The sequence below is a fragment of the Metarhizium robertsii genome (assembly GCF_000187425.2).
Source record: "Metarhizium robertsii ARSEF 23 chromosome Unknown MAA_Scf_2, whole genome shotgun sequence".
In the NCBI taxonomy this organism is placed as follows: domain Eukaryota; kingdom Fungi; phylum Ascomycota; class Sordariomycetes; order Hypocreales; family Clavicipitaceae; genus Metarhizium; species Metarhizium robertsii.
The window spans coordinates 3,012,069-3,036,956 of record NW_011942160.1 but is presented as its reverse complement, the minus strand read 5'-3'; the positions used below and the strand labels follow the sequence as shown (position 1 = coordinate 3,036,956).

The 24,888-nt window shown below is 53.6% G+C and overlaps 6 protein-coding genes across 6 annotated transcripts; 3 read left to right on the top strand and 3 right to left on the bottom strand.

Annotated features, from left to right (window-relative positions):
- Positions 1–599: 599 nt before the first annotated feature.
- MAA_05540 (uncharacterized protein) lies at positions 600–1,487 on the bottom strand (the record flags this gene model as incomplete). The annotated part of the gene is made up of 1 exon (XM_007823538.1): positions 600–1,487. The coding sequence occupies one exon, from the start codon at positions 1,485–1,487 to the stop codon at positions 600–602; it is 888 nt and encodes a 295-aa protein (XP_007821729.1).
- Positions 1,488–4,615: 3,128 nt separating this feature from the next.
- Positions 4,616–6,632, bottom strand: MAA_05541 (cysteine synthase; the record flags this gene model as incomplete). Its single annotated transcript, XM_007823539.2, has 7 exons — positions 4,616–5,209; positions 5,286–5,646; positions 5,709–5,778; positions 5,849–5,939; positions 5,995–6,118; positions 6,177–6,369; positions 6,440–6,632. The coding sequence occupies 7 exons, from the start codon at positions 6,630–6,632 to the stop codon at positions 4,616–4,618; spliced, it is 1,626 nt and encodes a 541-aa protein (XP_007821730.2).
- A 3,157-nt stretch (positions 6,633–9,789) lies between these two features.
- On the top strand, positions 9,790–11,532 carry MAA_05542 (S8/S53 family peptidase; the record flags this gene model as incomplete). Its single annotated transcript, XM_007823540.1, has 1 exon — positions 9,790–11,532. The coding sequence occupies one exon, from the start codon at positions 9,790–9,792 to the stop codon at positions 11,530–11,532; it is 1,743 nt and encodes a 580-aa protein (XP_007821731.1).
- Positions 11,533–11,871: 339 nt separating this feature from the next.
- MAA_05543 (Catalase-like domain, heme-dependent) lies at positions 11,872–13,720 on the bottom strand (the record flags this gene model as incomplete). Its single annotated transcript, XM_007823541.2, has 7 exons — positions 11,872–12,350; positions 12,407–12,491; positions 12,549–12,968; positions 13,034–13,126; positions 13,188–13,425; positions 13,504–13,633; positions 13,690–13,720. 7 exons carry the CDS (start codon positions 13,718–13,720, stop codon positions 11,872–11,874), a joined length of 1,476 nt encoding a protein of 491 aa, XP_007821732.2.
- A 1,002-nt stretch (positions 13,721–14,722) lies between these two features.
- Positions 14,723–16,632, top strand: MAA_05544 (glucose-methanol-choline (gmc) oxidoreductase; the record flags this gene model as incomplete). The annotated part of the gene is made up of 3 exons (XM_007823542.2): positions 14,723–16,259; positions 16,320–16,483; positions 16,552–16,632. The coding sequence occupies 3 exons, from the start codon at positions 14,723–14,725 to the stop codon at positions 16,630–16,632; spliced, it is 1,782 nt and encodes a 593-aa protein (XP_007821733.2).
- A 1,289-nt stretch (positions 16,633–17,921) lies between these two features.
- MAA_05545 (Sir2 family protein) lies at positions 17,922–23,102 on the top strand (the record flags this gene model as incomplete). The annotated part of the gene is made up of 4 exons (XM_007823543.1): positions 17,922–18,047; positions 18,119–20,743; positions 21,508–21,727; positions 21,856–23,102. The coding sequence occupies 4 exons, from the start codon at positions 17,922–17,924 to the stop codon at positions 23,100–23,102; spliced, it is 4,218 nt and encodes a 1,405-aa protein (XP_007821734.1).
- Positions 23,103–24,888: the final 1,786 nt, after the last annotated feature.

Sequence of the window (24,888 nt, the reverse complement as noted above, 5' to 3'; positions counted from 1 at the left end):
TATGCGGGGATACCTCTTAATCATGTTGTTCTTTATTTCACGCCATATTCATTACATGCCATGTTTGGATATCTTGCATTTCGGGTTTTGTTTTTATTTCATCCCTGGACATTGTGGAGTTGATGAGGGGCTGGTTTGACGACACAGCACCTCTTTGGGGTCTTTTGGTATTGGTACAATATCGTTGAAGGTGGAGATGGGAAGCGAACCGTTTGAACCTTTTATTTCTTGTTCATCGACGGTTGGTCTTGTGAGATTTGGCCAGGACATGATTCGTTGAATTGCAAGGACCACGGGGCATATCGACGGAAGGGGTCACCACGGGGTTCTCTTTTTTCTTTCTGAGAATTATTGTTGGACAAAACTGGTTTCACTGGGCACCCGATTTGTGTGGCCGTACTTTGGTGTAAAGAGGAATGTTGACTATTCCCCATTGGAATATATTACTCTGACAAGATGCGTACGTATCTACCTGTATCTTTTGTAACCGCACGCGCTTTGCAACCATTGATATCATGCCTCGTTACGACTACCTACATACCGAGGTAGGTATTATTACTATTATGTATCCCAGCCCGCCCCACGCTGAATTCATTCACTCATGCAACTGTAGCCACGCCGGCCTTTGATGAAGGCTTGAAGTATTCGGAAATACGCCTCCCCAGCGTCTTGCTCGGCTTGTGATGCAGAGCCCGCGGCGACGTGGGCGTGGACGTGGACGCGGGCATGGACGTGGACACGGGCAGAGGCACAGGCGCAGACCGCCGGCCGTGAAGCGCCTGTTTCTGCGGTCCGCTCCCATGTCCGCTCATGCTGCTCGGCGACACGGACGCGACCGAGTAATAGGCGCTGTCCCTCTGCGCCGTGCCCTTGAAGCAGCCCTGCGGCGAGGTGGCGGGACTGCCCAGCGCCCACTGCTGCCCGCGCTCCCTCTCCCTCTCCCTCTGGGCCCATCGCGAGCGAAAGGCACGGTCATTCGCCTCGGCCTCGGCCAAAAAGGCGGCGTAATCGTCGTCGTCGAGCGGCGGCTCACCAACGTCGGACTGTGCGCGGTGCGAGGCAGCAGAGGGACTGGTGCTCGCGGCTGTGGTTGTGGTGGTTGACGGAACGTGGCGCTCCCTTGCAGCGGATGTGGAGTGCATCATCCTTGGCGACCACGACGTCTCGTCGCACGCGAGCTCATCCCGCTCGTCGATACGAGGCGTCGACAGCGGTGACACGGTTCTCGCGAAGCTGGCGGCTGCGTGGGTGGGGATGTAGGCCGGTCGCCGGCGAAGCTGTCCCGAAGCTGGAGCTGCGTCGTGAGCCTCTGATTGTGGTGTGGTGGTGGTTGCGGCGGTGGGAGACACAGGCTTGCGGCCTCGAAAGCGCTGTGTGAATGATGTCACGCGGCGAAGCTGCTGCCCTGGCTGCTGCGGCTGGTGGTGATGCTTCTGGTGCAGTTGGGGTTCGGGTTGGGGTTGGGGTTGCGGTGTAGCTGGAGGCATTGCCGCTGGGCCTGCAGGTGCATGCCGTCTGCTCCACGATCTGGACATGACAAGAAGTGCCGGGTCTAGAACGGCGTCTTTTCTTCTTTTCTTTTTTTCTTTTTCTCTTCTCAACAAGCGATGGAGAAATGAAAGATTCTTGAGGAGGCAGCACAACCCAAGAGGAACGAGATGAAGAGATGAAGAAGATGAAACGGCCAAAGAAGAAAGCAGAAAGAGTCCGAGGCAAATATACGCGTCAGGCTGTGATATAGCAGGACACAAGTGGCGATGCAGAGACCAAGGTGAGAGAGTCGAGTATTCTCCGACACAGAGTGGCAGGACCCTGCCTGTTGCTTGAATCTTGGTTCGGATCGCCGGCTCACTGCATGGTAGGCAAATTAGGTCAAAACCGGTTTCAAGAACCGACGCGCAGGGCAAAGAGATGCAGCGTTCCTTGTTATTTGCTCCTTTCTGCAGCTTGTCTCACCAGACGGGCGAACAAGAAGGCGGGAGACACAACATGAACAGAGGGTGGGAGAGAAACAAGACCGTGGAAGCATGAAACATGAAACAAGAACAAGAAACAACCGCCAAGACAAATAAGTAAATAAGTAAATAAATAAAAAAAGCTTCACCGCCGGTACTTTAATTCCCGGGTGTATCGAAAAAGGCGAGCATCAACGAGCCTGCCTCTGATGATACGGCGGAAGTCGTAGTTAAATAAACCAGCCATTTGATATCAGATGATGCCGACCTACCGCAGGCCCAACTACTACCCGGTGGAGGCGCTCCGCAACGCCCAGCTACGATCCCCATCGCACCGAAGGACGCACAGCCCTGTTCCCTGTCTCTTGTTCTCTTTCGTGCTTGTTGGTGTATCACACAATGCACACGATGCGCCTTGTCACCCCACCATCCAGCCCTGGCCCATCAGATGGGTGTTGTGTCCCTTTGATGAATTGTGTCAATCAGACCAGGGTTGTGATAACGGACAAAAGCTCAGGAAGAGCTTGTTTGCCAACACAACCCAACCCTGCAAGACCTGCAGCTACTCCGTACACATGGACCAAGGTAGGCAGCCCTCGCTCTGATCAATGGAGCTCAAATACGATGCTGATGCTACATAAGCATGGGCAGCCAGTCGTCACGTCGAGCCGAGTGAGCGAGTGCGTCGAGTCTCGACGACGTCTTGCGAGACTTTGTTCCAGCCACGGCTGGGTTTTTGCGACGACAGTCTCGGTATCACAGTCATCCATCCTCGGCAGTGCCGCCCACAGCTGCTTATCCATGTGGCTGTTGGGCCGGGAGCGGAACAAAGGGCACAAAAGAAAAAAGAACGAGATGAAAGGGCCTTTGCGTGCCATCCGTCGCTAGTTCCAGGCTCACCAAGACCGATGGTGGGCAAGCGCCACTCGATGCCGCCGGCTATCGGGTCTCGAACTCATTTATGGAATTGGGGTTTTTGGTGTTTCACTACAGAGTGAAGGTGGATTGGAACCACGTTGTCGGGTAAAAGGGGTCATCGTGGTGGCAAAGGAAGCTGACGAGGCCTTGTTGCGGGAGGTCGGACGACACACCGACGCCTCGAGGCGCGATAGTCTGCAGAGTACAGAGCACTCAACGGGCAGATGCGCACTTTACACGACTGGCCATTACAAGGCTCGTCAGGGCGACGGACTCCCCACTATGCGAGTGGCATGGCCGTGCCTCGTCGTCGTCAGCATCGTGATGGGTCACAGTGGAGAAGACTTCAATGTTAGTTCTCACGACCCTCAGGACAAAGATGTCCGTCCGGAGTAGTACTCTCAGCGAAATCGTCCCTTGGCACCGTGTATCGGTGAGATTTTCTGCAACATTCATCATCAGGATAACTGAATTTCAAGTCATGCTTCTCACACACTGACCCAAGCAAACGACGAGGCGAGCACCAACAACAGACAGGCTGGGATAAAGCTGCCGGGCTGCATTGCCTTGACGGGACCACTACGACGGCCACGAGGCCTTCAATGAGCACCGGAGCGCCGAATCTGGCCAGTGGCTGCCACACCGGCTGTGGCTTTCCTGTAGTCTGCGGACATGGCGGCAAGCCACCATACTAGTCACAGGGGCAATTGGTGATGAGTGAAATGGCGTATGGTGGCTGTTGGCTTCCCGCGGTGCTGGGGATTGGATGCAAGACACAAGTTGCGCTTCTCAATGGTTTGGCTAGCGTTCTGCTTAGTCGGGTCTTGGGATCAAGCTGAAATTTCGCCGCAACCATCCAGTCTCTCTAGGGCTTATGAGATGGGCTCGTGTGCGGGCAAACAGGGTCAGCGAGTTACGTGGTTCGGACGAAAAATAATAATAGTATTGGATGAGCTGCGGATATCATGGCTGGGAGGGCTTGCACCACTAGTGATCAACTACTTCAAGACGAGTTTGGTCCAAAGTGCTCGTCGCACGACGTGTTGGCAAGGCATGAGCAAGAGGATTCACGAAACAGGCCAACACACATGTCCAAATCAGCACGTCAGTACACGAGAGCCGCAAGCCAGGGCGATCTCACAACACAAATCCTGCGCACTTCTAGACATCAGGGGTTGACAAGACTATTGCTTCGTGGGCGGAAAAGGCTTGAAGAGACAGTTCATCTCGAAATGCCAAGCTTGTTAAGTCAAGACCAGACCCAGCAGCGGGTCGCCAAATGCCAACGCGCTTCTTACTAAATGAGTAAAGCAAAAGGCGCTCATGTCCATAATCTAATCCACGTCCCGTTAGTATACGGACGATAGAGTCAGAAAGAACGACGAGAAGGAAACGTTTTGTTTGGTTTCGCCCGGCCAACGACCCTGCAAGACGCCCATTGCTCGTCCCAGAGCTTCGGAAACACGCCTTCACCGCTCGTCTCGATCTAGTTTGCCCCCGTGAATAAAGTTTCGTGATGAGTAGCTGTAGGGAGGAGCAAAAAAAAAAAAGGTTGAACAACGTCCCAGAAGCCTACTGCTCTTCTGGACAAAACCCCCATCGACCGAGGTCGAATAATGAAACAAGAATCAGAATAAATGTCCAAAGAAACCATGGAATACGGCCATCGGTACCCATTCCTGAGATCCATCAAGCACAAACTCATCGATACTGCATGGCGATGATGGACCCTATGCCCACATTTAGGCCTCAACAGAGACAACATGACTTGCTTGCTGGGCGGCACCGGCATTGGGAAGCTGGACCTTTGACAGGGCCGCGATCCCTCCCGAAATGCTGTCCGCCCGAATGCCCTTGTGGCGAAGCACGCTGTTTGCAACCCTAGCACTATCACCATCGTAGCAGATGGTCAGGACCTTCTTGTTCCTCAAAATGGCCATCAGGGCCTCGGCGCCCGGGTTCCTCTTCCCGTCCTTGTCCCGCGCAGTGAAGATAGCCTCAAGCTCGAGCCACAGTTCTTCCAGCATGGTGCCGTCGTCCACGGGGTGGGCAAAGGGACTGCCGCGAGCCGCCCCGTCCCTGAGAGTCTCGAGAGGAACGTTGACCGAGTTGGGCAGGTGGAAGGCATCGAAATCGGCGGCGCGGCGAAAGTCGAGGACCTGGGTATTCGGCCTGGCGGCGAGATGCTTCCCCAGCTCCCGCGGGCCGCCGGCAGCAAGCGAGAGGACAGTACAGTTGCTCGCCGTGGGCTGGATGGCGAAGAAGTCGGCCAAGGCGTCGAGCGCGCCTCTCTCCCACGCGTCGTCGTATCGGTAGAGATCGACGTTTCGAAGTCTCTGCGTTTTGCCAGTCAGTTCACCGAGAGGGGTTGGACAAGCACAATCACACACGGATGGACATGGAATCATATACCTCGTTCTTCAGGGGGCTAAACTTTTCGGGCCCGAGATTCTGAAAGTACTCGTTCAGGTACTGGTAGGGCAGGTCCGAGCAGATGAAGACGCAGTTGATTTCGCCGTCGGAGCCGGCCAGTTGCGACAGACTTCCGTCTTGCTTCTTCTTCTCCAGACGCTGAAACAGGCCCTGCAGGGTGAAGCCGGAAGACGGCCCGCACACGATGCCCTGTCTGGTGAGATCCAAGGAGAGGCTGTACGACTCTTTTGCCCCGACTTCCTCCAGGGCGTCGACGGCGGCCCTGTAGGGGAACTTGACTTCGTTCATGAGAGAGTACTCCCGGGGCCCAGGGACTCGTTCCCCGGCATTCGTGCAGACGCTGCATGGGGGGTGGCCGTCAGTATGGCCAGGACAACGGAGGAGCCGGGGCACAGGACTTACGCAACTCGGTAAACCGACGGTTTGGCTTGCTTGAAGTAAGTGCCGAGACCAGTCATGGTGCCTGGTCCGTCTTGGTCAGTATTGACAATCGGTCGAACCACTGAGGATACATTGGCATGACAAGCACGGAGTAGTCGTACCGGATGTGCCCATGGAAGCTACAATAACGTTGATATTGGGCAACTGTTTATGGATCTGCGGTCCGGTCCAGCGAACATGGGCTTTCCAGTTCTGTTTGCCAAGTTGTCAGAGTCTCGTCACACCCATCAGGAGCGGCGAAACTCACGTCATCGTTCTGGTACTGGTTGGGGCTGCACACAGATTCCGACTCGGCGGCCTTTCGGGAAGCCGCACGAATGCCTCCTCGCTCATCGACGGGCGTTGGCTGAGCCGGGCCGCCAAAGAGAGTTCTATGCGACGCCATTAGAATCAATTGCGACAGAGGGGAACCGGCATTATGATCCCTACACGTTGAGGCCGAAGAACTGCATCAGGCGCAGCTTGGTCTCGCTCGTCTTGTTGCTCAGGAACGCATGCACGTCGTTGATGCCGTGAAAGGCTCGGGCGACCATTGCCATGGAAATGACGGTTGACCCGGACGAGCTCTCCACCACGGTGGTGGTTTTCCCCTTGTCAATGCCCTTTTCTAGCAGATTCATGGCTGCTCTACAGATTTAGCCCTTGGACAGGATGTGATGTATACGGTGGCAACAAGGTCAAGACAAACGCACCTGGCATGACCTTGACATTGGTTGCCGGATGCATCGACATCATCTTGGCGTAGATGCGCACGCCATCGGCCCTGTAGGGGTTGAGGCATTCTGGGATCTCGACCAGCGGCAGTGGTGGTTGGCATTCTGGATCAAAGTATTTTCTCACAGAGTCTGGCCCGGAGTATACATTCAAATGATTGATGCCCGTCATGACGTTTTTGTTTCTGCTAGCCAGGGACAAAGGGTCTGTCTGGTGTAGTCTAGGGGGACTAGAGAGAAGAAGCAGCAAAACTCGACCAGAAAGGATGGGCTCGCGTATATATGTTGCGTCTTGGGGGGACAGCAGAGCACAGCAGAAATCCCGACGGGCCGGGTTTCGCACATGATGAAAGATTATGTTTGCAGCATGTAGAACTAGTTTCATCGACGCAACTTGCCCTTCATCAAATAGGATTCTTTGTATCCGACAACATACTCCACTGGGTCTCATGAGGAAAGCAAGAAACGACGCCACAAGTCACCGTCACAGTATCATAATGCTTGTAGATTTTGCCCTGGGAAGCCCTCATTGGATATCTGGGTCCAGATGTCCAAGATGAACTAGTCATGGGATCGGCGTTGGCATGCCTCGGTCGCGGAGTTGACATGCACGTCGTGGTACCAGTGTTCAACGCCCGATCCACAGGATTCTACAGTTGAGAACTGGAGAGGTGTTTCTTTCGGCTCCTCGGGCCTGGGGAGCTGGAAGTCGGCATTTTAGTGCCCCGCCTGCCGTGGCTAGGGCCAAAGCTTACGACGAGAGGATCGCGAGTAAAGTTTGAGATTCGATAGGACAGCGGCCAACCCATGAAGCCATGCCATAACCGGAGATGGTGGCGAGGCCTCGGTGGAACTCGAGCGGGCTGATGATGGGAGAAGTGTGGGATATCTGGTATAACTTGTTACCGGCAAAGGAGGCGAACGTGAAGAGGGATTTACATGTTGCGGCGGTGAGCCGGGGCTAGGAGCGTTGTAAACCCGGAATCACGGCCATAACCCCGGAACGAACTACTACGCTGCTGCTCTCGAATAGGCACACGGGACATCCTTTTGAGGACTAAGGATTGCATTCACATCCACATTCGCCCATCAGACGGAAATGGCGGGTTGCTTCGTGTCTCTCGGATAGCCCTGTTCGTCCACACTGTCTGGTGCGCTCACGCAGGGCCGTGGGGCGACAAATCCATACCGGACGTATGCAAGAAAGCACATGTGTGCCCTTGAAGGCGAAATGGATGTCGCGGATGTTTCAGATGACTCTTCCAAGGACCGCGGTGTAACTGCCCGACAACCAGACTTGTTGCAGGGAGGCAACTTGACCCGCGTGTAAGGCCATCAATGGCTAATAAAGGCAGAACTACCAGATCGACTGTTTTCCTCTGATCCTTTGCCCACTGTGATGATGACAGCAAAAAGGTCAACTGGTCAGCCCTTCCATCCCAGCCAGAGAGTCGGCGCTTTGTGGCGCCCAACTACATGCAAGTGTATGTACATGGACGTCTCAGTTACCAGGGCATAGGATGCTGATTTTGCACCAGGAGGATACAATACGTACTACATACGGAGTACTACAAATCATCAATTGGTACTACTGATCCACAGCATTGAACCAACGATGCACCCAGTTCAGCACCACAACTCCCCACCTGGTCCAGCCGCAAACACCTTCAGTTCGTCCCATCCCCTAGGACTAAGCACTGGTGGTCCTTGGATCAGCCCGGGACCAGGTGAGGTTCCAGCGCCGTGTCCGATTCCCAACCCTGGCCAGGCACATGGACCTTGTGATAAATGACTCGCCCAGTGCCGGGCGCGTGAATAAAGAGGACCAGTCGCCCTCTCCCCGCCAGCAAGTGGCGTCCTCTTGAAATATTCAATGTAGTCGACTACAAGTCTGGCGGCAGCAGTTGCCTTTGATTGTGAGGGTTTACTGGATTCGGTCATGTTGTATGGAGGACACGGGGCCGGAAATTACCCCGGCCCTGGCATGGAAAGCCATCAAATGGAGTTGGCGACCTGTACTCCTTATTGGCCATGGTCCAACAGAGACGAGGAAGATTGTATCAGTACTGGTAACGTTTGAAGCTTGGGATGTAGAGTCAAGGTATGCATATTCATGGGGGTGTCCCTGCCAACCCGACATATTGACGCCTCTTTGGAGGTGAGCAGGTCAGCCGCAGCCCCAAGTTGTCTGGTCTTTTCAGAGGGCGAGCAGCCAATGGGCGCGATTCTCGAAAAAGACAGTGTCCATCCTTGATTCTGTCTGTCAAGTACTCCGTCATGGGCTGGACAAGAACACAACGCTGGCCGGGAGCACAACAGCCAACATGTCGATCAAATAATCGACTTGGCACGGGATACACCATTGTCCCTCTACGCTGCAGCTGTTTCCCCCTGCCAAGACGCTGGGTGCACCAAAGGGTGTCCAGATGTCACCATTTCTGCGAACTAGTGGGAGGCATTCCGCCTGGTGTCCCCGATGCTTCGGCACAACCATCTATTGTGGGCGCCCGTAACGAGCAAACTGGTGCTTCGCGAACCATGTATGTACTAGTGCGTCCTTGCACTCGCGCTGTTTTTGTGCCTCGCAGCCGTGAAGCATCGAGTCGCGCCATGAGCGTTGTGGAATTGCCGATTCGCGCCGGAGCAGCCAGCCACAATCCACACGGAAGATGAGGTCACTTGGAGGTCCAAACAGCCGCTCCTTTAATTACTGATATTAGTACTACTAGTACTAGCACTTGAGGGCCTAGGCGATCGTTGGCGGATCTGGCATCGGGAAAACTGGCGCGTCGCAAGTTGAAGCCGTCAACAACGTCATGGTCCCGGACCAACGGTGAATGGCTCGAGAAACACGGCACCGTCCCTTCACCCCATTGTCTGTTGCGGCACCCGTGTCGATCTGATGCAAACTTTTGCCTAGTTACACGGCTCACTGTTCAACTGGCCTGACATTCCAGTAGTTCAGGGCGAAAAGGGGCTCGATGGCCTTGACAAACCCGCGCACGGCCATTCTGGTCCACGTATGTCTTGGAAAAATGCAAGACATTGCATTCACATCAGGGGCAACGGCCTGCCCATTGGCTCCTTCCAAATTCAAGGAATACTAGTACATGTGTTTGCCAGAAGTAGTATGTATTGTTATTGTCTCCCGCGCTCAGGTTTCACGAGCTTCCATGGAGATTGCAGGCTGCAGTGACCAGTCCGTGGTGGCATCATATATTTGCCTACCGACTTCCTACTTACGCCTACACTGGCATCTCGCGGTATAATATAACATCGCGCCTGATCTACATCGCACACCAGACATCATCAGCAACCGTCACCTCACCATGGCGCTGACTCTGTTGATGACGGCGTGCGCCTTTGCCCGTCTCGGTGCCGGTGCCATATGTCTCGAAAAGGCCACGACGATTCCCGACGGATGGCAGATGCTTGACGAGGTACCCGATCCCTCGACGCCAATGCGGTTCTCAATTGCGCTGAGGCAGCCAGAGATGCACGGGCTGGCATCCAAGATCCTCGCCGACGGCTTGCTGGGCATGGGCGACACGCGGTCTCTCAGAACGCCTGCACAAGACGATGTAGACCATGTCATGGAGTGGCTATCGAGCAATGGCATCTCCGAGGCCAAGGTTGACACGGACTGGATCCGCGTTGCGACGACTGTTGGTGAAGCAAATAACCTGCTTGATATGCAGCTTCGCCGGTACTCGTACGACGGCAAGAAGCCCATTCTTCGCGCCCCCGAGTACAACATCCCCGACTCCCTTGACACAGCCATAGATTTCATCCATCCCATTGCCAACTTCATGACGCCCGAGCACGAGGTATCCGTTGCACCGCCGCTGGCCGAGGACGCGGGCCTGCACCGCCGTGATGTCGCCTGCTCGCCCACCACGACTCCCGACTGCATCAACAAGCTGTACGGAATCAACTACACGACCCCCGACGGCAAGTCGTGCATTCGATTCGGCATCGCCGGTTTCTTGGAACAATGGGCCAACTACGACGACACGAGGCGGAGCTTTGAACACTCGCGGCCCGACCTCGTCAAGGCCGGCTACAACTTCACCGTGGAGCTCATCAACGGCGGCGAGAACCAACAGGACCTGGGCACCGCCGGATCCGAGGCCAACCTGGACATTCAGTTCGGCATGGCCGTTGGATACCCCACAAACGTCATCTACTATTCCACCGGCGGCCGTGGTGTCAAGATTGGCGACAACGGCGAGCCCCTTACCGGCGAGCTGGACGACAACGAGCCCTACCTCGACTTCTTCCACCACCTCTCCTCCAAGAAGAACGAGGAGCTCCCCCACGTGCTGTCCATCTCGTACGCAGACGACGAGCTGTCCGTGCCTAGGGCCTACGCCATCCGCGTCTGCAACGAGATTGGCATGCTCGCCAGCCGCGGCGTGTCCGTCCTCAGCGGCTCCGGTGACGGCGGCGCCAAGGGCGGCCGAAACGCGACCTGCCGCAGCAACGACGGGAGCAACAGGGACATGACCATCTCGACCTTCCCAGCCTCGTGCCCCTGGGTCACATCCGTCGGCGCCGTCAACAACGGCCAGGAGCCGCCAAACGGATCCGTCTTCAGCTCTGGCGGCTTCTCGGCCTACTTTAAGCGCCCGGACTGGCAGGACGCCGCTGTGAGCGAGTACATCGCCGCACTTAACGGCCACCTAGAGGGCTACTATAACTCGAGCATGCGTGCCGTGCCGGACATTTCCGCCATCGGCACCCGGTTCCAGACCGTCATCAACGGGACCCCCTTTATGCTTGATGGGACCAGCGCGAGTACCCCCGTCCTCGCTGGCATGATTGCCCTGGTGAATGACGCGCGTGTTCGTCAGGGGAAGCCCGTCTTGGGCTGGTTGAACAAGAGGCTGTACTCGGACGAGGTTCGTGAGGTCCTGCAGGACATTAAGGCCGGACAGAGCTTCTCGTGCAAGTTCTCTGGGGGAAAGGAGCCCGGGGGCTGGCCTGCCACCGAGGGGTACGATGCGATTACGGGCCTTGGCGTGCCCAACGACTTTAACAGGTTTATGGACGTGTTGGTCAATATGGACTAGCCGAGTTTAAGGGGATGGGCCGCTAATTTTTGTCATTGTCTGAGAAATAGAGTGCCACGGGCGGACTGAAGCCCGGGGTTTGCTGGTCAGGGCATGGCATGCGAGATGCCTACTGGCGTTTAGAGTTGAATATAATATACTGAATCATGGTAGACGAAATCTATCCCGTGACGGTGTTTGTACGTTTTCTGGATGTTGGCCACGTTTAGTTGAAACACGAATCTCTCCCCTCCATTCGGCACCTACATCCATGTTCCCCCTATACTAGAATATGATGAAGCGGGATAGTCTATTAGCGCTATATAAGTGCCGCTTGGGCTTATTCTCGGCCAATATATACTACAGATGCGAGGCCTCTTTGTCCTCAGCAGACAGCAGCTGCCCAATCTGCGCATCGACCCGACTAAACAACGACCGCACTGCTTCTCGAAGAGGAGGAGGAACACCCTCCAACGTCCCGCTGACGGCGGATATCCAGCGCGCCTTCTCCGCCTCGTCAAAGACCTTTTGCCACAGGACTCGGGGCTGCTCAAAGTCCTCCTCCGTCACGGCGAGCTCGTTCAGTCCCAGGGTGGCAGCCGGGTGAACTCGCTCGAGGTGTCTGATCTGCGTTGTGGCAGAGCGCGAGGCCACGCCCGGGCCGAGAGTGCCGCGGACATAATTCGCATCCCCTCCGTAGTTTGAGCTCGTGGTTACGCCGTCCCGCTCGTATGGAGCGTAGACGGGGGCTATTGGTCGATTCGGTGGCAGCTGTGTGTAGTTGACGCCGAGGCGATACCGCTGGGCGTCGGGGTAGGCAAACATGCGAGCTTGCAGCACTGCGATTTGAAAAGTCATGAGCGACTTGTGTTTGTTTTGGGAGGCGCTTGCTTACTTGGGTCTGGGGATGCGGCGATGCCAGGAACGAGGTTGGACGGCGAGAAGGCAGCTTGCTCGATCTCGGCGAAGAAGTTCTTTGGCTGCGGCAGTGTTAGTCAAGCTCGTCATCCTATCGTTTTGGGTCGTTGGGGTCGCACGTTTTGGGTGAGCGTCATCTGGCCGACTTCGATCAGGGGGAATTCCTTGTGCGGCCAGACTTTGGTGATGTCGAACACTATGCGGCCGTGCTTTTCGGCGTCACGGGGCTCCATGACTTGAATATACAACTTCCAGACGGGGAAGTTTCCGCGGGAAATGGCGTCCCAGAGATCCTTTGTATGAAAGTCGGGATCGACGCCGGCTATGCGCTCTGCTTCTTGGTCGGACAGGTGGCCGATGCCTTGGGCCGGGCGGAAATGGAACTTGCAGTATTTGAAGTTGCCCTCGTTGTCGACGAGCTTGAATGTATGGACGCCGAAGCCGTTCACCCGCCGGATCGAGTCGGGTACTCCGCGAGTGCCGAAGAGATGCATCAGGGTATGGGCGCTCTCTGGCTGATTGACGTGAAAGTCCCAAAACTACATGCAACATCAGCTTGACGTACACAAGGTAGGAGAGCACATGGCTTTATGTTGGTACTTACCATGGTCCAGTCTGGTCTGTTCGTCGCAGGATGTTTCTTGTGGCTTCTATTGAGCGAGGGGAATCGCACGGGGTCGCGGACGAAAAACACGGGCTGCCGATGGATGAATCAGAGACGGAACTCGGCGTAGACGGGGGGGAAAGAGGGTGCGTACAATGTCATTGCCAACAATGTCAAAGTTGCCTTGTTCCGTGAAGAATTTGACAGCAAAGCCTCGAACATCACGAACCGTATCGGCGCTTCCCTTTTCACCGCCAACTGTGCTTAGGCGGAAGAGAACTTGTGTCTTCTTGCCGGGACTGCTGAGAAACTTGGCCGTGGTCAAGGAGGAAATATTCTTGTTGGTTACTTCAAACTCTCCCCATGCGCCGGCTGCTTTGGCATGAACCACTCTGAGGCAAGTTAGTCAGTGTCAACTGTCAAGACAGTACCGGCAGGTTGTGTTATTAGTTTCCAAGAGATGTACGAACCGCTCTGGGATTCTTTCTCGGTTGAAGTGCGCCAATGTTTCGAGGAGAAGGGTGTCACCCAAGGTCGTCAGGCTTCCACCACCAAACAGAGGTAATGTTGTGCTGACCGAAGGGTCCGAAAGGGGTTGTCCTTGACGAATTTGTGAGAAATGTTCAATCCGCGAGTATACAAAGGTGAAGGCGTACCTTCGGCAAGTGTAAACACTGGCTTAGACATGATTGTGAGGATTGGTTTGTAGCTTGTGAGTTGCAGCAGATTAGCCTGAAGAGTGAGGAAATCCAGGAGAACAGATGATTGATGCCAGGTTCTTGACCAATATTCGAAGCTTGAATCCATGTTATACGGATTAAAGGCAAGTCTTATACTATTCCTATCGCCATGGCCAAGATCCACCTTTCATATGCATTGCGCTTCTTTCTTTTTTTGTTTTTATGAAAAATATTTTATTTGTTTTCACGCTTCTTCATCGGCCTCTTAGAAATTATTCGGCCCCACAGATCAGTTGAGATTTGGACTTGACATGCCGAAACCAGCCCGGGACAAGTGTGAAGCCTCGTAATAGCACCGTTGTAGGAAATCTCATGGCATCCATGTTGTTTTCAAGATGCCGAGTCCTGGCCGTCCATGACGAATTAGCCAATAGGAGCGTTCCCGATCCTTCCGCCGTTGCTGGACCAAGACGCCGAGAGTAGTCCGCGCTCCCATTCCCACCAATCATAGAAGAGGGCGGATTCCACTTTTCAAGCCCGAGACGCCGAAGGGCAAGTCTACGTTGGATGAGGAACCACAATGCAGGCTGGGTGTTTTGACACGACGGTGGGACACTGGGGCAAATGCTTCTCCTATCAACTCCGAATGCCTTCATTGGAGCCTTGCGGGTAGATCCTGTTTACTATTACTGGATTTGGTTCTTGATGCAGGCCAACAAGCACCGAGGCTGCCAACAACGGAATCGCTATGACAGCATCATGCCCACTTCAACATGGAGAGGCCCGGATGGCCCGACCCTGTCGCCAGACTTCGGTATCCTTTGGAAAGTTTTTATATCAAATCATGATTAGGGGGAAAGAAGTATATATATATCATCATGGGGTGCTGTTCTCGTTTAAAATGCCCAGCAATTATATCCTCGCAACTTCATCATCGGCCCAACAACTTGGACATCAATCAGCATAACCACCCTTATTTCATATTCACGTCGATTTGAAACGAAACAACATGGCAACAGTTTCCAATGGCAACGAATACGATTTCATCGTCGTCGGCGGCGGCACTGCTGGTAATGCGGTAGCCGGCCGTCTCGCCGAAAACCCAAAGGTCCGCGTCCTCGTTGTAGAAGCCGGCGCTCCCAACCCCGATCAACTTGAAGCCATCACCACTCCCTCACAGGCCTTTGGACTCCGAGGGAGCAAACACGACTGGGCTTACAAGTCAACCATGATCAAACGGGATGATTATGAGCGAATCGAAAAGCCCAACACCCGTGGTAAGGTGCTTGGTGGAAGCTCCTGCGCCAACTATTTCACTTGGATACCCGGGTCTCGCGCAACGTTCGACGACTGGCAGGAGTTTGGTGGCCAGCAGTGGAACTGGGACAACTGTGTAGATTACCTGCGCAAGTGTGCCACGTACCACGATGACGAGAAGCTGTATCCAGCTGAACTAAAGAAGATTGGCACCGGCGGCCCTATTAATATTGCCCATGCCGATCTGGTCCCGGAGATGCAGCCTTTCCGTGATGCCCTCACCACAGCCTGGGTCTCAAAGGGGGAGCGCCTTACCGAAGACATTTATGAGGGTGAGATGAGGGGCCTTACTCACTGCTGTGACACCATTTACGACGGCCAGCGCCAAGGAAGTTTCTTGTATCTCAAAAACAAGCCCAACGTCACCATTGTCTATGGGGTTCGCTCCAAGGAGCTCATCATCGACCCGTCAACAAATACCTGTGTCGGAGTGACCATCGTCAGCGAAGCCGCAGCCACTGAGATAAGTGTCTACGCCAGTAGGGAAGTCATTCTATCCCAGGGAGTGTTTGAAACCCCCAAGCTTCTTATGCTTAGTGGAGTTGGTCCATCGGCCGAGCTGTCTCGTCACGGCATCACTACCAAGGTCAACTCCCCTCATGTCGGCCAGCACCTTCTCGATCACCCTATTGTTCCGTTTGTCCTTAAGATCAAGGATGGCTATGGTCTCGATGATTATATTCTCCGAAAGGGACCTCTTAATGACCAGGCCGTGGCTTCTTATAAGCGTGACAAGACCGGCCCTATCGGCTCTGGGCTGCTGGAACTCGTTGGCTTCCCTCGTATTGATGAGCGGCTAAATAAGCATGAAAACTACCGCGAGGCAAAGGCTGCCAACGGAGGCCTCGACCCCTTTGGGCCTGCTGGGCAGCCTCACTTCGAGCTCGACTTTGTTGGCATGTTTAGCACTGCCTTTCAGTGGCATTACCCCGTCCCAGAGGAGGGCAGCTACATGACTGTCATTGTCGACCTTTTACGCCCGCTTTCCGAGGGTGAGGTCACCTTGAACAGTTCAAGCGCCCTTGTCCAGCCGAACATCAATCTCAACTTCTTCGCTAATGACCTGGATATCCTGGCTATGCGCGAGGGCGTGCGCTGGACTTATGATCTCTTGACCACGGGAGAAGGGTTCAAGGACATTGTTGTCTCGGAGTATCCGTGGAAGATGCCTCTTCATTCTGATGAGGAGATGAAGAGAGCCGTCTTGGACAGGAGTCAGACTGGGTTCCGTAAGTGTGCTTCTAGTGAATATGTCGATGTACCAGCTGCTAACAAGGTCTCTTGTATAGATCCCTGCGGAACTGCCCGTCTGTCAAAGAGCATCCACCAGGGTGTAGTCGACCCTGAGCTCCGCGTACATGGCGTCAAGAACCTGCGCATCGCTGATGCTTCCGTGATTCCCGTTATTCCCGATTGCCGCATCCAGAATTCGGTCTACATGATCGGCGAGAGAGTATGTTCACACCGTACAATTCCCCAGATACACTACGAGATAGTCGCTGAGGCTAATGCACATTGCAGGCTGCCGATATGATCAAGGCCGCACACAAAGATTTGTATGAGGCACAGAACATCCCCTACTTTGTCCAAAGCAGACTGTAGGGATAGATTTTGCCCTTTGACATTAGAAAACTAGACCAAATTAGAGAGCTTATTTTTTGTTAAATTTATTAGTGGAATCACAGAATCTGCACAGAACTACTTACCGTTAAGTCATAAACAGCGTTATCGTGCTTTAGTCCATTTTCTAGAAGCAGGCCACCGTTTGTGCTTATAATGCATATAATGCACCATCAAAAGCTTGAACTGAGAGATCTATGCCTTGGTTTCTTCCCCATTTCCATTTCCGTTTTTGAGGCATGTTAAATATCGCATTATCGGGCCGAGGTAACAGGCAGTAAACCCGGATCTGTCTGCTGGTAGTAACCTCTTTACGCGGGTTTAGTGCTTCTAGAGTGAGCTTTTGCGAGGCGTTGAGTTGTCCCAAAACAGCACCAAGTAGCTATAACCACCAACAGGTAAAATTTCGAACTCGGTTCTGTCGGCGCAACGGACGATTGCCGCCAGTGAGCCTGCTGTGATTGTTCTATTGTGGAAGGGAACCGTACAAAGTTGCGGCTACCTTCCTCCATTAATGCCACAGGGCGGTGTGTTGTTTGTCCACCTCACAGTAGCCTAGCGTTCGGGAAGACCCACTAAAAGGCCAAGCCTCAACGAATCAATGAACTGGGTAGGAGTGGGACAGGAACGGGTGGATAAAGAAGGTTGGTACTCCATACATGGACTGATTAACAGGGAAGGGAAGGAACCACCGCGCCATGGACGTCAATAACAGCCCATCATGGAAGCGCGTCAACTTTGATTTGGCTTCAATCAACGCATTTGCTATGCTCTGCCGGAGCACTTGCATTTTGGTGGCTTATTCATTTTGTCTGATTGAACATCTTGTATCTGTTTAGATTTCTTCTTCTTTTTGGATACCTATGTTCATCGTGGCTTAGACAGCTACCTATCTACCGCGTCTCCGATAGACTTGGTATACAGCTTGAACACCTGGCGCGCTTGATTCACTTCACTTCACTTCTTAACCACTGCAGATTCAGGTCCAAATCTCTCCACACCTCTCAGTTGCTACCTCCAATTACCGGATTCGATTTTCCCCCCAACAACGCGTCTATCGTCCCCCCAAATCGCACGATGCCAGCCCGAGCCAGTGTCCCTAACGAGGTATCTTGCGCTCCGGTTTAGGTTGGCGCATTATACGCAGAAATTCTGCCCAGGCAAGAGCGACCGAGAATCGCGCTCCAGTCTCTCTAAGCAACTAGCTGGTCGCACGTTTGTCGTGCTTCAAGGAGCAAACACTGGGGAGAAGTGCTTCAACTTCGTAAAAAATGCCAACGCAGCACGTGAAACCCGGAACTGAGGAGCACCTTGGAGATGTTGCGAATGCTTTGTTGAAAGCGCGGAAAGTGGTAGTTGTGACTGGTGCTGGTATTAGTACCAACTCTGGTATTCCTGTACGGAAACTTCCTCTACCGTCTCGACCGCGTTTCTGAACTTTTCGGGCTGTTGTAGCTAACTGGCACAGGACTTTCGATCAGAGAATGGGTTATACTCTCTGATCCAGGCACAATTTGATGCGGCTTCTCGGCAGGCACGACAAGACGAACATGATGGCCATGATGAACACGAGGAAGCCGCAGATAATGCACGTCCCACGAAAAGAAGGAAAACATCGATGGATGCAATAAACGAGCCTGACTGGATAACTGTCAAAGTTGGCCCAGATGACTGCCAAGACGCGCTTCAGGATGGACCATCTTTGCCTCAACATACAGATCGTCCGGAACTGTTGGAGGACAGTGCTGTCACTGCTGCTACAGCTGCCACACAAATTGTGGTTGGGACAAAGTTCAGAACACCGCAATCAAAGACGGAAACTCACTCTTCGCCAGATTTGAGTAGTTCGCCTCCATCATCTCCCCCAGCTGAATTCATGATTTCGCCATCCACGGTTCGATCACATACTCATAGGCGTTTGACAGATGCAGCCCTTCCCTTGAGCTCATCGCCGCTTTCGTCGCCTCCCCCTATTCTCTTTGACCCATTTGACACAGTTTCGCCATCAGAGGCGAGCTCCGGGCGACGGAGTAGTACATCGCTCTCTGAGGTTGATGAAACAGACTCTCCACCAAATTCACTTCCTTCATCCCAGAATTCCGCGGGGAGCAGAAGCACACTACCTAATATGAAGGGCAAGGATCTTTTTGACGCCAATATCTGGTCGGACCCGATGAGAACTTCTGTCTTCTATACATTTGCAACATCTTTACGGCAAAAGATCAGACACGCCGAACCAACAACATCGCATCGATTTATCAGCCACTTGCGTGATCGGGGAAAGTTGGTGAGGTGCTACACCCAAAATATCGATCAAATAGAGGAGAAAGTCGGACTATCGACACGATTACAAGATGGCCCAGGCAGTCGTGGGCGATTTTCGCGACGATCAACGGCAAACATGACGCAACTAAATAAAATGGTCGAAGAAGCCAAGTCAGCATCCTCGGATAAATTGGCATCTGAGACTTCAAGCCTGTCAGATGCTCCTGCAGATTCAAGCGAGCAGTCACAACCCTCGTCATCAGATGAGAACAACATCCCTGCTACCGATAGGGAACCACGATCAGATAATCAGGCCAATGCAATTCCGAAAGTTCGAAGGGAGTTGCCTCGCTCCGGAGTTGAATGTGTATTTCTGCACGGATCCCTGGACCTCCTTAGATGTTTTCTTTGTGGCAAAGTCTGCTCTTGGGACGATGACAATCGCGAGTCTGAAACACTTTCAGGCCAGCAACCAGAGTGCCCTCACTGCGTTGGAGCCACGGCGGCGCGACAGGAGAGGGGCAAGCGTGCCTTGGGCGTTGGCAAACTACGTCCTGATATTGTGCTCTATGGCGAAGAACATCCTAGCTCACACCTAATTAGCCCAATCATAACCCATGACTTGAGCTTGTATCCAGACATGCTGCTCATTTTAGGCACAAGCCTTAGAGTCCATGGCCTAAAGGTCATGGTAAGGGAGTTTGCCAAAGCAGTTCACTGCAAAGGCGGCAAAGTTGTCTTTGTAAACTTTACTAAGCCTCCTGATAGCATCTGGGGAGATATTATCGACTACTGGGTACAGTGGGATTGTGATGCCTGGGTCACTGATTTGCAGGTCAGGATACCGAAACTTTGGCAAGAGCTAGAACCTGCAAGACCCAGAAGGAAGCGAGAATCCAGCGGAACATCTGAGGACAGCGCAAGAGAAGAGAAAAAGAAGCCACCGCCCGCCAACCCAGTGGCTTTACGCGACACCAAAGTCACCGGCGCGTACTGGACATTCAAAGTCCTTAGTGAGCTGCACCGAATAACAGGCAACTTGCAGCCGGAGAATGTGCCAGCCCGTCGAGCCTCTCTATCCGCAGGTATCACAGCAGCGGGTATTGTAGCTGAAGTATTTCCCCATGCTCCGACAAACAAGGTGCAGAAAGAAACCAAGGCTAGGCAGAAAGGGTCGCGAAAGTCGGCTCCAGGGGCACTGGAGAAGGGTCAGAGACGATCATCGACACTCAACCCCAACCACGGTAGATCACGCAAGAAGGCGCACGCAATGGTGTCAAGCCAGGTACCTGACCATGTGCCCGAACCTACGACGTCTCCGGCACTCACTTCTGTCGAGCCATGCAGTACTAATTCTATACTGAGTTCAGTTAAGGAAAATGCTAGAGTCAGGAAGAGAAAGAAGGTGGATGGTGAAGAAATTCCCGCGCCCAAGGTTGGCAGAAGGCGAGGTGGGAGTTCAAGGCATAAGGTCAAGAAAGATGACCTGAAGCTGCCCCCTTTACAGACACTGGTAACGAATCGGCCAGCTTTGCTCTATGGCAAACCACAACCATTGGAACCAAAGAGCCCGCCGTCCGGACCCTTGACGTCGCTGTCGCCAAATTTGCGAAGTGCCAAGACATTCCAAAGACACAACGCCTTCTTCCTGGACGAGTTACTCGTGGGATTGCACAGTGCACCACATGGCCATCCATTTCAAAACTACAGCGAAAATGTGCCTCCGACTCAGGCGGGAACAAAAGAAGAAGCGAGTGCAGCTTTCGCATTGGCTGGTTTACGGACCAGTCCAGTTATGGCGAGAACGATGCCACGAAAACAAATAGAAGTGAGTTTAGACGGTCGGTTAGAGAATTGGGGGTCTACTTGGAGCTGCAATCCATGATGGGTACAGTAGGAGTGATGAAGGATTGTTCATGGCGACATATCCTCCTCCAGCTATGCACGATTAGGAGACAGATGCTGACAAAGTTGGATTGGCGGCTTTTTTTGTACATGTCTGGCTTGCTGTGAGCCGATTGGCGTTGGGAGAAAGGCATAGAAGCCTATTCAAAGGTGCATTTTTGCTGTTGGATATGAGTGTTCCGGCATTAGATTTTGATATTTCCCAATGAAGAAGCAAATGAATTGATGGAAAAAGACAATCGGTACAAGAGCCAGTCGGGGCTTGATAGGTCGGAGTACGGCGAGGGCCCTACTCTTTTGTCCATAACAAGTCAATCGAACCTCTGACCCGATAACGGCTTCCTCACAAGTTGATTGCGTTGTCTATATGATATATGATAGCTGGCGGCTACCTTCGGCACGGGAGGAGCCCTTAATACTAAGCGCCAAAACAAGGAAAACGGACCGGGGGAAAGCAGTGCTCCTGGACGAAAAGGGCGCAGTTGACACGCATAACAACTTGGAGGCGCAACAGATGCGGGGTTTGCACTGGGGTAATATCAATACCAGACATATATGCGGATGCGCGGCTAGCTTCAGATGGTTCTTGGATAGCAACGAGTTTCGCCGCCCAAGGTGGAGATGAGCGTCAACTGAGTCACTCTCTTGCGCCGACCGGCCTTGCTTTGCTGCGGTTGACGTGTCTAGGTCACCGCTCCTATATATCGTCGTGTGCTCGCCGCCCTTATTTTCAAGGCTTTGCATACCTGTGATTACAAGCGTTTGTTTCGCAACCAGACTACTGTCGTCATGGGCCATCAAGAGGTTCTCGCTTTGAGAGCCAAGTCAGCTGAGAGCCCGAGGCCGTTTGGATCAGAGTGGAAGAGGGAGTTCCCCTTTGACCCAGAGTGGCACAACTTGAACCACGGTATGTGATTGGTACTTGACCTGACATTTATATCTGGACCTCGTGTGCTCCAGCTGCTGGCACGAACCCCCTTCCCCTGCTCGACGGCGACCAAGACTTGACATGTTACTCATCCGACTGCCATGTAGGATCGTTTGGCACATATCCTAAACATATCCGCGATAGACTTCGTGCGTACCAGGACCAGGCAGAGGCTCGTCCGGACCCATTCATCTTCTACGAGCAGCCTAAACGCATCGATGCTGCGCGTGAAGAGCTTGCCAGACTAGTTCATGCCCCCCTCGACACGGTTGTTTTCGTGGGCAATGCCACAGACGGCGTAAACACCGTCCTTCGTAACTTGGCCTGGGCCGAGGACGGAAAGGACGTCATCCTCAGCTTTTCTACCATCTACGAAGCATGTGGCAAGGCGGCTGACTACCTGGCCGAGTATTTTGAGGGAAAGCTTGAGCATCGGGGTATTGCCATTACATACCCGCTCGAGGACGAAGAGATTATCCGCGCTTTCCGAACCACAGTCAAGGAGATTCAAGACGAGGGCAAACGTGCCAAGGTCTGCATCTTTGACGTAGTCTCGTCCCGGCCCGGTGTCGTCTTCCCTTGGATGGACATGGTCAAGGCGTGCAAGGAGCTCGGCATCATCAGCCTCGTTGACGGAGCCCAAGGCATCGGCATGGTACATCTGGACCTCACGGCCGCCGACCCCGACTTCTTTGTGTCCAACTGCCACAAGTGGCTGCACGTCCCTCGAGGCTGCGCCGTCTTCTACGCGCCCATCAGGAACCAGCATCTCCTGCGGACAACGCTCGCCACCAGCCACGGCTTCATCCCGAAGCTGGTGCAGCGCACCACACCCATGCCGCCGAGCGCAAAAAGCGCCTACGTCAATAACTTTGAGTTTGTGGGCACCAAGGACAACGGGCCGTACATGTGTGTCAAGGACGCCATCGAATGGCGCCGAAATGTCTGCGGCGGCGAGGACAAGATCGTCTCGTACCTGTGGGACTTGAACAAGAAGGGCATCAAGCTCGTGGCCGACGCGCTGGGCACCACGTACCTCGACAATAGCAAGGGCACCATGACAAACTGCGCCATGGGCAATGTCTCGTTGCCGGTATGGGTGAGCGAGAGAGGCGAGGGGGCCAAGGAGACGGATATCGTGGTGCCCGAGGAGGACAAGGACACGGTGTTCCAGTGGATCACAGAGACGCTGGTGAGGGACTACAGGACGTTTATGTTGCGGTTTATCATGGGAAATCGGTACTGGATCCGCATTAGTGCGCAGATCTACTTGGATCTAGCGGATTATGAGTTTGCCGCCAAGGCTCTGGGGGACATTTGCGAGAGGATCGGCAAGAGGGAGTACCTGAAGTGAGGTGTGACATGGCCATGACGGGTTTAGCAGATCTTTGTTGTAGTATTGGATTGACGATGGGGATGAATAGACTTGTGGTTACTGGCCATTTTAACGACACACGTCTGCGCCAAACACTTGGTGATGATGTCAGGGCTGACGCGTAATGAAGAAGAGAAAGAATAAGTAGGGAAGTGCTAAACGTAGGTGGGCTAAGAGTCAAGACTACCGTCGTTTTTAATGTTGACTACAGATTCCCAGCATAAGAGTCGAGCACTTGGTTGCGGAAAAATAACTTGATCAACTAATTTCCTCAACTTTTATCTTATTGCCTCCTTGTGCCTCATGTAGAGCTGTTTTTATGATGATGCATGAAGCGAAATAAAGCCCTTGCGCTACTAGCAGTGATGTCCATTTATTGTAGTGTCGATCTGCTCTGGTAGGTGGCAAACCGGGCCTTTTATCAGTCAATTTCCACTAGACTCGACAATCACTGGCCTCTACTTGATATATATACTCCGTACCTAGGTATATATATAGTATAAATGTCAGCAAGTACGTAGTGAGGCACGAGTTTCAGCCACGTTTGGATCAGCGGCACCTGCAGGGTTTCAGCAGCGCAGATGCACCGGAAATGCGGCCTCGACAAAACGTGACGGCCACAAACGTGCGGCATTGACCAGACCATTGAATGTCAAGTCCACAAGCCGCGCGCCAGCCACCCGCGCGGCCGGGCCAGCGATGGCCCTTCCCCCCTGTGCATATCAACGGCATGTTGTGTGTAGTTTGTATCGATCGATATTTGTGAAACGAAGCTGGTGCCAGCAGTCAAAGGATGGCGCGCATGGGTGCGGAGTTCGGGCGACAGCCTCTTTCGGGCTTGCAAACAAAGCGGCATTTCGGCTGCCGGGAAGTATTGACTAGAGTAGAGCAGTGCAAGGGCAGGGACGGTTTACCCCTCGGAACACTCCTGGTCTTGCCAGGCACCTCACGACCGTCTCACATGGCCAGATGAGCGCCGTGTTTTCCGAGCTCCGATTTGTACATGTAGTAACTATTAAGTCGTTGAGCCGAGTACTACTTGGTCAGTTTCGAGCTTGCAAACCCGGTCGGGAGTTGGGACTTGGTAGTGACTGGCCGTTCTAGCTTCAAGACAGGCCTTTTCTCATGGCGCGAATGAACAATAGTAACATCAATTGAATTTCATGGCGAAAATGGTCAGTGCAGCTGTCAACTGGGTCAGAGGGCAGCACGGGTAAAAGCTTCAAATGTTGCGGCGTGTCAAGTGGAGGCGCTGGCACAGTGGGCATTTCAATGCCGGTTGGAAATCATCAACTGGCTAGTGCTCCTACGGCGGGTCCATCTCGCCAGTAATCTGTCTGGTCCGGTCAAGTAGTACAAGGCCGTCGGGGTCAATGGGCCTTGACTCGCTTCAATGCCAATTCAATGATTGTTCCGCGTCCCTTATCGTCCCGTTCCAGATCAATGCCCCCATGCACTGCCCACATGCAGCCTGTACCCCGTCCAACGGCAAGATCCAGTGGTTCACTGTTGCCATGGACGCCCCTGTCGGCAGCAGGCCTTGGGGCCGCCCGATCCGCGGCAACCATTGACCCCGACAATCTTCAACCTGGGGCTCGTCTTGGCCAACCAACCCTCCGCCACGCCACCATCTCCACCCGGCATGGGGAACGCCCGTGTTTGGGGCTATGAGGGTTATGTTTGACAACATCGTTGCAGCCGCGCCTTCTACCACCCCATCAGGCATATCGGGTTTGAAGCTGGCGTACGCGAGAGAGGCCGCGGC